This window comes from Prionailurus bengalensis, chromosome A2 (assembly GCF_016509475.1).
Source record: "Prionailurus bengalensis isolate Pbe53 chromosome A2, Fcat_Pben_1.1_paternal_pri, whole genome shotgun sequence".
Lineage (NCBI taxonomy): Eukaryota > Metazoa > Chordata > Mammalia > Carnivora > Felidae > Prionailurus > Prionailurus bengalensis.
Window position 1 is genome coordinate 25,670,482 of NC_057348.1, and position 12,445 is coordinate 25,682,926.

The 12,445-nt window shown below is 36.5% G+C and overlaps 1 protein-coding gene across 1 annotated transcript in view; it reads right to left on the reverse strand.

The window, feature by feature from the left end:
- DNAH12 (dynein axonemal heavy chain 12) overlaps nucleotides 1-12,445 on the reverse strand; it is a 219,686-nt gene that overhangs the window by 100,931 nt on the left and 106,310 nt on the right. Inside the window, exons 35-39 of the mRNA XM_043587710.1 lie at nucleotides 11,882-12,001; nucleotides 9,692-9,880; nucleotides 8,155-8,306; nucleotides 3,593-3,731; nucleotides 1,817-1,983 (exon numbers count right to left, since the gene is read on the reverse strand). Of these exons, the coding sequence (XP_043443645.1) occupies nucleotides 1,817-1,983; nucleotides 3,593-3,731; nucleotides 8,155-8,306; nucleotides 9,692-9,880; nucleotides 11,882-12,001 (767 nt within the window). The remainder of the gene's footprint in view (nucleotides 1-1,816; nucleotides 1,984-3,592; nucleotides 3,732-8,154; nucleotides 8,307-9,691; nucleotides 9,881-11,881; nucleotides 12,002-12,445) is intronic.

Below are 12,445 nucleotides of genomic sequence, written 5' to 3' on the forward strand. Positions count from 1 at the left end.
CTCTACTTTTTCCTCCCTCACTCCAAATCCAGAAGCATGGATGAGAGATCATTCTTGTTTGTAGCTGGTTATAGGTAGGGTGACCACATATGCCATTTTGCCTAGGACAATTCTGGTTTGTGCTTGCCTGGAGTCATTATTTTTTTTTTTAATTTTTTTTTTTTAACATTTATTTATTTTTGAGACAGAGAGAGACAGAGCTTGAACAGGGGAGGGGCAGAGAGAGAGGGAGACACAGAATCTGAAACAGGCTCCAGGCTCTGAGCTGTCAGCACAGAGCCTGACGCAGGGCTCGAACTCACGGACCGTGAGATCATGACCTGAGCCGAAGTCGGCCGCTTAACCGACTGAGCCACCCAGGCGCCCCTGGAGTCATTATTAATAACACTCCCCTTTTGTGCTTAGGAATGTCCCAGTCTGAACAATAAATTATATAGTCATCCAGTTACTTACAGCAAAGTCCTGATTTTGTTTTCGCATCTCAGATCTTATCTTCAGAGCACATAAAGATGCCTAAATAGTACCTGTAATGCTTTTGTTATGTAAAGAGAGACACAATGGGGGAATATCAAAGCTCCAAAGAAGTTTTAATCAGAAAGGAATATATAAATGGCTCAACTTAGTTGGAACCAGAGTGAAAATGTGCCTATTTCTAACAGGCCATTAAGTCCTTTAATATTGAAGTTCTTACAAAAAGGGGGCAGGGAATGTGGGAGAAATCTATATAGGCAGCCCTTAGTCTAATAGTACTCCTAACAAAAAGTATGAAAATATGACTTGGTTTTTGGCAACAACCCTAATAACTATCAGCAGGGGGCTTGTTAAATAAATTATGGCAGGATCTACACAACTAAATTGTATTAAAAGCCAATGAAATGAAAAAATAAAAGGCCAATAAAATGAATGAAATAAACAACATGAATAGGTGCTCAAGATAAATTTTTAAGTGAAAATAAGTTATAAAACATTGTATAACATGTCTGTTTTTTAAAATAAAAATGTATTTGTATAGAAAAAAAACACCTTGAAGGAATAGGAGTTATCTCCTGGAGGCAGGATTCCAAGGGTCTGTAGTAATAACAAAAATGTATTTCAAAAATATGACTAAGCTTCAACATTAGTCGACCCTTGCCTTTGATTAACAAACAAACAAACAAACAAACAAACGAAAAACCATGCATACTGGGGCCTTAGGGAAGTATATTTAAGAGGAGGGAATGAAGAATTACTAATCCTAACTAAAAAATACAACATCTCACATATTGGAAACTAATCATATCATCATAAAAATGGGATGGAGGGAGGGGAAGAATTATCTATGAAATTGCTGTCAAAACCAAAATGGTTTTGACAAATCTTTCTCAAAGATATGGCAGTCCTATCTCAAAGATATGGCAGTCACATAAAATACAGAAATTTAAAGCAGCAGAGGCATAGGGTGCTGATTATGGTTCCTTAGTTTGAAGCCTACCCACAAATTCTCAGCCCTGGGAGAATGGAACTTTGAAAGATGTAATCTGTAAGTTATTTTCAGTGACTGAAAATAATAGTTGAAAAGGAAAGAGTTTACTACATTATTGAATAAATACATTTCCAATACCGGATTACCCATCCCAGTAATCTCACACGTTCAGAGGACAGAATGTCATCAAAAGGTATAGAAAAGTCTTCTAAAAATTTCTGTAGAGGAAAATCTAAGCAACCGTTTTTTTCCCATAAATATTGAAAATAGGTATTACTTTAATGTGAGTCAAACAGAAAAAGAGAACAAAAATGACTTTAGCATGGCTAATTAAAACTTCAGTTAAATAGTTACCAGTTCCCACAGTCAAAAAATTGTCGTAATAATTCAATAGGAGGTTGAGCTCCGTATTTCTCCAATGTAGGCATATTCATGTCATCTATAAAAATTATACACTTCTTTCCCATAGGTGGTCCAAAAACTCCTTTGCGTCTTTTATCCAATCTAGCCATAATAATATTCTAAAATATAAAGAAGAGTAGTATTTAAAGCCATACTTAACATTAGGGGGAAAAAAAAGAATTTACAGTCTAATTGTATAAGGAAATAATGACAAGAAGCACTCTTGTGTGTTTATATTTATTCATTTTTAGGGTGATATCAAACCTTATTATATTCAACATCGAAAAGCATTTACTGAAATCCTTCTATGGGCTCAGAATTGTTACATACATACCTATTTATATATTTATATTGCACACAAATGCAAAATATTTTCCTCATTGGATACCCCAACATACCTATTAACTTTAACTTCATGTCTAAAAGCACAAATCTAAATTTATACGACTTTGAAATTAAGGGAATTCTATAGGCTTAAAACAACAGAAATGAGTCCCATAGGTCAGGTGACAATGCACACACATGAATTTAGGCATGGATGATTAAAATGGTGACTAGAAAGGGTCTCATGCAGTACTTTAAACTTGGCACAAAGATGGGGATGCCCAGCTGCTAGGTTCCTGTCACCTATTGTCACCTAAGATCATACAAAAATCCACAGTTTGAAAGATCTTTCATGGACAGAGCTTCAGTAGGCAGTAAACACCCTTAGGGACCCTCTAGGAAAGTTTAAAATGAACAGTTGAAATTTCTTGTTCTCTCTTTCTCTCCCCCGGTGTCTTCTGCAGTTAAGAAATCAACTGTGGCTTCTTCTGGTGCTTACAAAAAAGGATGACAAAGCTCAATAATTTAGCAATCATGCAAAAATGTTCCTTTGAATGTGGTTCCAACATTATTATGTTGGTGTCCTTTTATGTTTTCAAAATTTATTTGAGAGAGAGTGCACACATGTGTGTGTGAGCAAGGAAGGGGCAGAGAAAGCAGAAAAGAGAGAATCCCAAGCAGTCCCCACTAATGTCAGCACAGAGCCAGATGTGGGGATCCATCCCAGGAACCATAAGATCATGATCTGAGCCAAAATCAAGAGTTGGTTGCTTAGCCAATTGAGCCACCCAGGCGCCTCAACTGGGGTGCCTCTTATCCTTTGTTTTTAAATAGGCAAGTTTAAAATAAAAATCAATATTCAACCCCAAAATTTAATTAATACAGATGGGAACATAAATTTTTAAAAAATGCTCTCTTGAACTTTTGCCTTAAAACTTGTTTTTAAAACCTTACTTATAGGGGTACCTGGGTGGCTCAGCCGATTAAGCAATTAAGCTCCTGACTTCCACTCAGGTCATGGAGCCCCACATCTGGCTCCCTGCTGTCAGCACAGAGCCCACTTAGGATCTTCTGTTCCCCTCTCTCTGTCCCTCCCCTGCTCCCACTTGTGCTCTTTCTCAAAAATAAATTAAAAAATTAAAAAAAAAAACAGAAACTTACTTATAATGCAAAAACCAAGAGTTCTTTAGTTTTACTTAAATTTATAGAAGATTTACACAGCTGCTCATAATTTATTATCAAATTGGTTTCCATACAACACCCAGTGCTCATCCCAAAAGATGCCCTCCTCTATACCCATCACCCACCCTCCCCTCCCTCCCACCCTTAATATACAATTTTAAAAACTAATCAAATAAGGTAAAAAAGTTCATTATTGACCCATGTTTCTGGGTTTAAACTAACCTGAACCTGGTTGGCACTGGTCCGTGCAGAGAAATTAATATAAAAAGGGAAATACTCGTCCTTTTCCAAGTGATTCATTAGTTTATCCTTCACATACACTGATTTTCCTGTACCGGTTGGACCCACAAAAAGCAATGGCCTTTATGAAAACAATGAACATATCGTTTGAAAGGGAAAAAGACAGAATAACATTTTTACTGAAGAAGGCTGAAATTGGTTGCAAACTTAAATAATCAAATCACCTTCATCTAAAAATTCCTGTTTTAATCGTGTAAGACTGAAAAAAAGTGAGGACTGGCACACACTTCGTTTACTGTTACTGAGACTTTTATAGTATCAAACTATTATTTGGACAGATGTAACATTACTATATGCAAAACCACTCATAAACAAGTAATAACATGCTTTGCTTTTCAGAAAATAAAGCTAAAGCTTGTCTCCTCAGAAAAGGGATGTATTTTTGTACTTTCAGTTGGAGGTATGGGCAAGGGGGTGCAATGTGGAAGAGACTAATAAGGTGAGACAGTAAGACAGGATTAGGCTGTTTCACAGTTTGTAAAAACTAGGTGACCATGAAGTCTAAAGCTAATAGTGATATATACCTCTTAACCGGATTTTAGAATCTAAAATAGCATTTTAGAATAGCCTTTAGAAACATTTGTCTAAAGCGCCACGTCAGGCTCTGTGCTGACAGCTCAGAGCCTGGAGCCTGCTTCAGATTCTGTGTCTCCCTCTCTCTCTGACCCTCCCCCACTCACACTCTGTCTCTGTTTCTCTCTCAAGAATAAATAAACATTAAAAAATTAAAAAAAAAAAAAGAAACACTTGTCTAAAAGTAAACTCTAAGGAATTCTCAATTCAGTGGGGCCTCAAGCAGAGTTTCTCATTCTTTTTTTTTATTTAATGTTAGTTTTGAGAGAGAGAGTGCAAGTGGGGAAGGGCAAAGAGATAGGGGAACAGAGGATCTGAAGCAGGCTCTGTGCTGACAACAGAGAGCTGGATGTGGGGCTCAAATCCATGAACCTGAGCCAAAGTCAGAAACTTAACTGACTAAGCTACCCAGAAGCCCCAGGGTTTCTCATTCTTGAGTGATCATAACTAATTTAAAAAGGAAAAAAAAATCTTATGAATTTATGTCCACAGAACTGTGGGGAATCACAGTGGAAATCTTGTTTAGAATTAAAAATTAAATACCGACACTCTGAGTGATAATTTGGCACCCCACAATACATAAAGACAAACACAAGGATGGATGCTAAAGCTGAGAAGCAGTGTCCTGTTGTACACGGTCATCTAAGGGACGCAAATTATGCTAATATTAATTTCAAAAATTATCACTGTAGCACCATAAAATTAAAGTTCTTTTAGAACTACAGTGGCCCATACAGGCACAAGAACAGACACTCCGATCAATGGAACAGAATAGAGAACCCAGAAATGGACCCACAAACATATGGCCAACTAATCTTTGACAAAGCAGGAAAGAATATCCAATGGGATAAAGACAGCCTCTTCAGCAAGTGGTGCTGGGAAAACTGGACAGTGACATGCAGAAGAATGAACCTGGACCACTTTATTACACCATACACAAAAATAAACTCAAAATGGATGAAAGACCTCAATGTAAGACAGGAAGCCATCAAAATCCTTGAGGAGAAAGCAGGCAAAACCTCTTTGACCTTGGCTGCAGCAACTTCTTACTCAACATGTCTCCGGAGGCAAGGGAAACAAAAGCAAAAATGAACTATTGGGATCTCATCAAAATAAAAAGCTTCTACACAGTGAAGGAAAAATCAGCAAAACTAAAAGGCAACCAACAGAATGGGAGAAGATATTTGCAAATGACATATCAGATAAAGGGTTAGTATCTAAATCTATCAAGAACTTCTCAAACTCAACACCCAAAACACAAATAATCCAGTGAAGAAATGGGCAGAAGACATGAATAGACATTTCTCCAAAGAAGACATCCAGATGGCCAACCGACACATGAAAAAATGCTCAACATCACTCATCATCTGGGAAATACAAATCAAAACCACAAGGAGATACCACCTCACACCTGTCAGAATGGCTAACATTAACAACTCAGGCAACAACAGATGTTGGCGAGGATGCAGAGAAAGAGGATCTCTTTTGTGCTGCTGGTGGAAATGCAAACTGGTGCAGCCACTCTGGAAAACAGTATGGAAGTTCCTCCAAAAATTAAAAATAAAACTACCCTATGACCCAGGAGTTCTACTACTAGGAATTTACCCAAAGGATACAGGAATGCTGATTCATAGGGTCACACATACCCCAATGTTTACAGCACTGCTATCAACAATAGCCAAAGTATGGAAAGAGCCCAAATGTCTATCAATGGATAAATGGATAAAGAAGATGTGGTGTGTGTATATATATATATATATATATATATATATATATACACACACACACACACACGATGGAGTATTACTCAGCAATAAAAAAGAATGAAATCTTGCCATTGCAACTACGTGGATGGAACTAGAGGCTATTATGCTAAGCAAAATAAGTCAGTCAGAGAAGGAGAAATATCATATGACTTCACTCATATAAGGACTTTAAGATACAAAACAGATGAACATAATGGAAGGGAAGCAAAAATAATATAAAAACAGGGAGGGGGACAAAAACATAAAAGACTCAAATATGGAAAACAGAGGGTTGCTGGAGGGGTTGTGGGAAGGGAGACAGGCTAAAAGGGCAAGGAGGCATTAAGGAATCTACTCCAGAAATCATTGTTACACTATATGCTAACTTGGATGTAAATTAAAAAAATAAATTAAATAGAAATTAGAAAAAAAAAAAAAAAAAGAACTATGGTGGCCCCTGAAACTTCATCTACATGTTTCAGTCTGAGTAACACTTGCCTTATAGACAACTATTTGTTAAAAAAATTTTTTTAATAAAATCCTGTTCTTGGGGCACCTGGGTGACTCAGTTGGTTGAGCATCTGACTTCTGCTCAGGTCATGATCTCGCAGTTTGTGAGTTTGTGTCCCACCTCGGGCTCCATGCTGACAGCTCAGAGCCTCGAGCCTGCTTTGTGTTCTGTGCCTCCCTCGCTCTCTGCCCCTCCCCTGCTCATGCTCTGTCTCTCAAAAATAAACAAACATTTAAAAAATTAAAAAATAAATAAAATAAAATACTGTTCTTAACTTGGGGCCCAGGACCAATGGAAGAAATTCCTAGTGTTCAGAGAATCTGTGAACTTGGATAACAAAAAAGTTGTATCTTTGCTTTTACTATCCTTAACTAAAATGGAGCGATTGTATCAGTGTCTTTGTCACCAATAGAAATCACAGATAATATTCTAAATATTACAATGGTTACAGATATCTCAAAAATATCACTTATGCTTATTACTTCTTCAAAATTGTGATGGGCATCAGACTCACTGCTAGATCATCGATCTTAATGTGTCAACAAACATGAATTACACAAACATAGGTCAAATTTGTTCAATATTTTAGTAAATGTATTTCAATATGTCCTTTCCTTCACAATTTTGTATTTGTATGTATTCATTTAAAAGCATTATTCTAAAAAATAATAAAAACATTTTTAAAAAGCATTATTCTGACAAATGGTTCATGGCACAAAAGGGGAAAAGAATTCTTATACTAGGGTATCCCCGGAATTGGCAAGTGCCTTCCGTTCCTTTTTCTTTTCAATATTAGCCTCTACGTGTAAAATTTTAACAAATAAGCACTGAGTAATGTATAGAAGTTTTGAATCACTATATTGTAAACCTGAAACTAACGTATAACACTGTATGTTAACTATACTGGATTAAAAAATTTTTTAATCTAATAATAGAAATAATGTACCTCACGGGCTATTTTTTTCTGTTTTTTCTTTAATTAAAAAGATAAAACTGTCACAAAATTCAGGTAAAAACAGGTTCTTCATCAAAAACAAATAAACCATGACATTCATGCACACTATGTAAGCTTGTCTCATTTAAATAGCATCAATGATAAATTATGCCTAATGTTTTAAAAGAAAAATAACTACAGAAATGTTATTAAGAAAGTTGGTATGAATATGCCTACAGTACAGACTAGACTTTTGATCAGTTTCCTGTCCTCTTCTTTGATGGGCTCTTCTGATTTAAGTCTGAGATCTCCACGTTCATCTTAAGCTATGAAGAACTGGCATAGGACATACTTGAAAAATTCTAAGTGGGAGGTTGCAGATCATAGTGTGTCTGATACTCAGGAGTATATTGAACTTGTGAGTAGAATGCATGCCTTTCACCAACTGCAACTGACTTTTAGTCTGCTGTTACAAATACAAGAAATATAAAGTGGTTTATGAGGCAACAAATATGGCGGGTAATTTTCTGGAGTAGGCAGGAGAAAAACCTGGATTCTAGGTTTACCACTAGTAACAGAGGTCACTGCTAGCATGTCAATTAGTCCCCAAGGGTCTCCATTATCTGAAAATGGATTACCTTTAAGTTTACTTCAAAAATCCTATGATCCTATTAGAATGGCACTGTTATATTTAAAATGCATTTTCATAAGAGTTTCTTACTTTGCATAGGTAATACTCAAATCCATTAGAAATGTATATCTAATTGTGTCCATTGTAGGGACTATTATATCTTGAATCTTGACATGTTTTTCTCCTAGATAAGCAGTTTTAATTAATTCATTCCAGTGGACCCAGCGACCTCGGTTTTTCAACTACAAGAGAACATAAGTTTTAAAATAGAATCATGCACTTGACATCTGAAAGTCTCTTTTTAACATACTGTTATCATATTCGCTTTTAAAAACCCTAGTCTATCATAATAAGAAAAACTTTCTGTAGGAATAATTCATCTAAAATAACATATATGACATTTTATAGTCATGAAGTAGATTAATCAGCACCTATGAATCCACCACCCTATTTAAGAAACACACATTTATCTTTGGATTAATTATCTCCCTGCTTCAGTGCTATGGCTGGCATTGAAAAATCTTTTCCTGTTTTCTAGCAAATTGTGTTTGTATATGGTATGTGTCTGGATGGTGGTAATTTTCCAAGTTTGAGTGTATATGTCTTTAGTAATTCATATTCTTGTTTTTTTTTAGGTTTTAGCTTTTATTTTTATCAAAGTTACATATGCACATATTTTAGAGTTAAAACTTTTACAAAGGTTAAGAAAAAGAGCAGTTTCCCACTCTCGTTTTCTCCTCTCCAGTAGCAACTACCTTTGCCTCTTTAAGCTGGACATTTTGGGATTCGCCTCCAACTCAAAGAATCTAATTGTGTGATCATCTCTTGATTTTTTAGTTTTAGAGATTTTTTTTTTTACTTCCCACTATGACTAATGAAGATAAAACTCTCTCTCTCTCTCTCTCTCTCTCTCTCTCTCTCTCTGGCCATATTCTTAAAATTCTATATTAGCATGGTGTTGGGGAAATATTTCCACACTAGTAGTCAGGAGAGCTGGATTCGAGTCCTGGCTATGCTAGCCACTCACCTTTCTAGGCATGCTTCTCTATCTATAAATCCCGAGATTTAGTTAAAGTTGTAACAAAGCCCTCCACAGATCGTATGTCTCTGAAGTAAAATTTGCATGAATCAAATGATTTTTCAGGTGCTTGCTGTTTAAAAGAATCTTTTTGCAAATTATTATTTTTTAATGTCCATTTATCCTTGAGAGAGGAAGAGAGAGAGCAAGTGTGTGGGGAAGGGGCAGAGAGAGAGAGAGACAGAGAGAGAGAATCCCAAGCAGGCTCCACACTGTCAGCACAGAATCTGATGTGGGGCTCAAACTCATGACCTGTGAGATCATGACCTGAGCCAAAACCAAGAGTCAGACACTTAACCGACTGAGCCACCCAGGCAACCCATTAATTATTATTTTTAAGTGGAGAAACTATATTTAACTTAAATCTGAAATTATAAAATATCCTTAAAGAAAGTTATCTACACTGTCCACAAGTTAAAGGAGGAGAAGCTAAAGAGAAGGGACTAAAACACCAACCACAGGGGTCAAAACAACTGGGAACCCAGTTTTGCCTGCTGACCCAAGACTTTGTGTTTTGTAACTTACCATACCAAGTATTTTATATCATACCTCATACATGTAGTCATAGACCAGGCCTTTTTCATCAAAGTGGCATTCCCATTTACCCACAGAGTCTGGCACCGGGTTGTTTACGTCTCTTCCCATTATGATTAACCGTAGGAAGGTGTCAAAAACAATCCGACCCTCTGTATCACAACTCCCTCCAATGGACCAAATCAAAGAAAATACGAAGGAAGCCTGTTGGTTAAAAAATTGTTTTAATTTAAACTAATAATTTAAAATAAATTTCTCACAAATTAACTAAAATTTTACATATTAAGGAGGCCTGGTTAACATATTTAGAAAGGGTCAGATGTCCAGGTAAAGTGGAATGGAGCACAGTTAAGTCACAGAGAGCGTTATTTCTCTAGCACTATCTATCTAAATTTAAAATGTCCATGCCAAGTGATCTAGGAATTTCTCTTTTAGGAGTTTATCCTTGAATATATTACCACCTGTCAAAATGATGTATACATAAGAATATTTACTGCAGCACTGCTGGTGACAGCCAAAGATAAGGAGCGACCCAAATGTTCTTCAATAAGGCTCTATTTAATTGGATTATGCTATGCATATTGGAATACACGCAGCTGTTTAAAAAGGTAACTCAATAAGTATACGGATATGGGACAATCTCTAAGGTATATTGTGAGAAAAGGTACAAATCTGCATGCATAGTATGTTAACATGTGTAAAACATGTATTCACATAAAAGAGAGTATGGATCAAATACCTCCAGCAGGCTACTTAAGGCAGGTAATGGTATTTGCCTTGAGAATGGCTAGGGCACTAGTATGGATAGAAAATCTGCTTTTGCCTTTTGAATTTTACTCTAGGTACATGCCTTATCTAGTTTAAAAAAATCTATCAAATTTATATATATTTTCAAGAGAAAAATTTTAACCAGGTATCAATTTATAGTAGTCTTTTTTTTTTTTTGAGGGGGAGGCAGAAGGAGAGGGAGAGGAGGCAGGGGGAGGGAGGGAGGGGAGGGAGGGAGGGAGAGAGAGAGAGAGAGGGAGAGAGAGAGAGAGAGAATATATCTTAAGTAGTCTCCATACTCAGCACAGAGCCAGACTTGGGGCCAGATCTCACGAATGTGAGATCACGACCTGAGCCAAAATAGTCAGATCCTTAACTGACTGAGCCACCCAGGCACCCCAATTTATATTAGTCTTTAAAAATGATTCTAAACCATTAAAAAAAAATAGAGGGAATTTAGGCTTACCAACAGAATAAAACTTCTAAAAAATGTGTATATATATATATATGCACACACATACACATATACATACATATATACATATACATATATACCATGAAGGTTATACAGGTGAGCTATTCATAAAATACTTTTAATTTATAAGCAGGTAACATTGATAGGTATGGAACAATATTAAAAACTAGTTCTGTAAAAGGCAGTTCCAAACTTTGGGAGACAAAAGGGGATACAAATAAATTATACTTCAAACATGTCTGTTCTATTTCTTCTAATAAAGGTGAAAGGAGAGGAGGAAAGGAGGGGATGCTGAGCAGGAAACCCTGGAATGTGAGGTGACGGAGGTAGAAGATTTTCTGTGGCAACAAGGTGAAGGGAAAGCAATGGAAGGGAACCACTCTTACCACAGAGCAGAAGAGAAGGTAGACTCAGTAGAGAAGATGAAGGTATTTCCAAATAAGGTGCCAGGTGGTAAGAAAGCACAGAGCAGGGAAGAGAACAAAACCTATTCCCTTTGGGTCCCTCAGAGTCCTGTTCTCTGGCCTTCTCTGACTCCTCCCTAACTACGTTCTCTATGGATCCTGCTGGCCTCACCCCCACTAGTTGGATGCCTATTTCTGGTCTCTTAGAACCAGCTCGTAGCAGCCTACATCCTGGCTTCACCTTAAGACAAAATTAATTCACTAAATTGATACTGGATTAGTATTAAGTCACCGTATTAAGTGTTTATCAAATTATGATCTTTCATAAGAATAGGATAGTTTGGGTTCATTTGGGTATATATTACTTTCTTTAAAATGTTTTTTTTTTTTTTAGTTGGAATACCAGGTCAGGACAACTTCATTATTATCTTCAGTTATTCTTTCGGTGCTCACCAAAAAAATAGTTCTGGATCTTATAATGCCTTCCTCAGTACAATGATCATTTCCAGAGGCACATTTGATTCTGTGAATAAAAATCCCATTAAGTATAAAACCTACCATAATCCAAACACGAATATGTTTGCTTGTAGGATCATTTTCCAGCACGTCACAGAGTAGTACTTCAAAGAGGCGTGTAAGAGATACAACCACATTGCTATCACTTGTAGGAATCAGTTCCTGCAAAGTGAAAAGGATAAGATACTTTGCCTTCATCTTACTTGGAGAATAAAAAATGATAAGTAATTCATTTAAAAATTCCTCACACCAGTCAAAATAAGTAGTATCAAAAAGGATAAGAAATGACAAGTGTTGGCAAGAATGTGGAGAAAAGGGAACCCTTACACACTGTTGGTAAGAATGTAACCTGGTGTAACTGCTCTGGAAAACAGCGTGGAGGTTCCTGAAAAAATTAAAAATAGAACTATCATCTGATCCAGTAATTCCACTTCTGGGTATTTACCCAAAGGAAATGAAAACACCAATTCAAAAAGCACAGCTATGTTTATTGCAGTATTGTTTACAATAGACAAGAAATGGAAGCAACCCAAGTGTCCAGATGAATGGAAGATGTGTGGGATATATACAATGGAGTGTTACTCAGCCATGAAAAGGAATCAAATC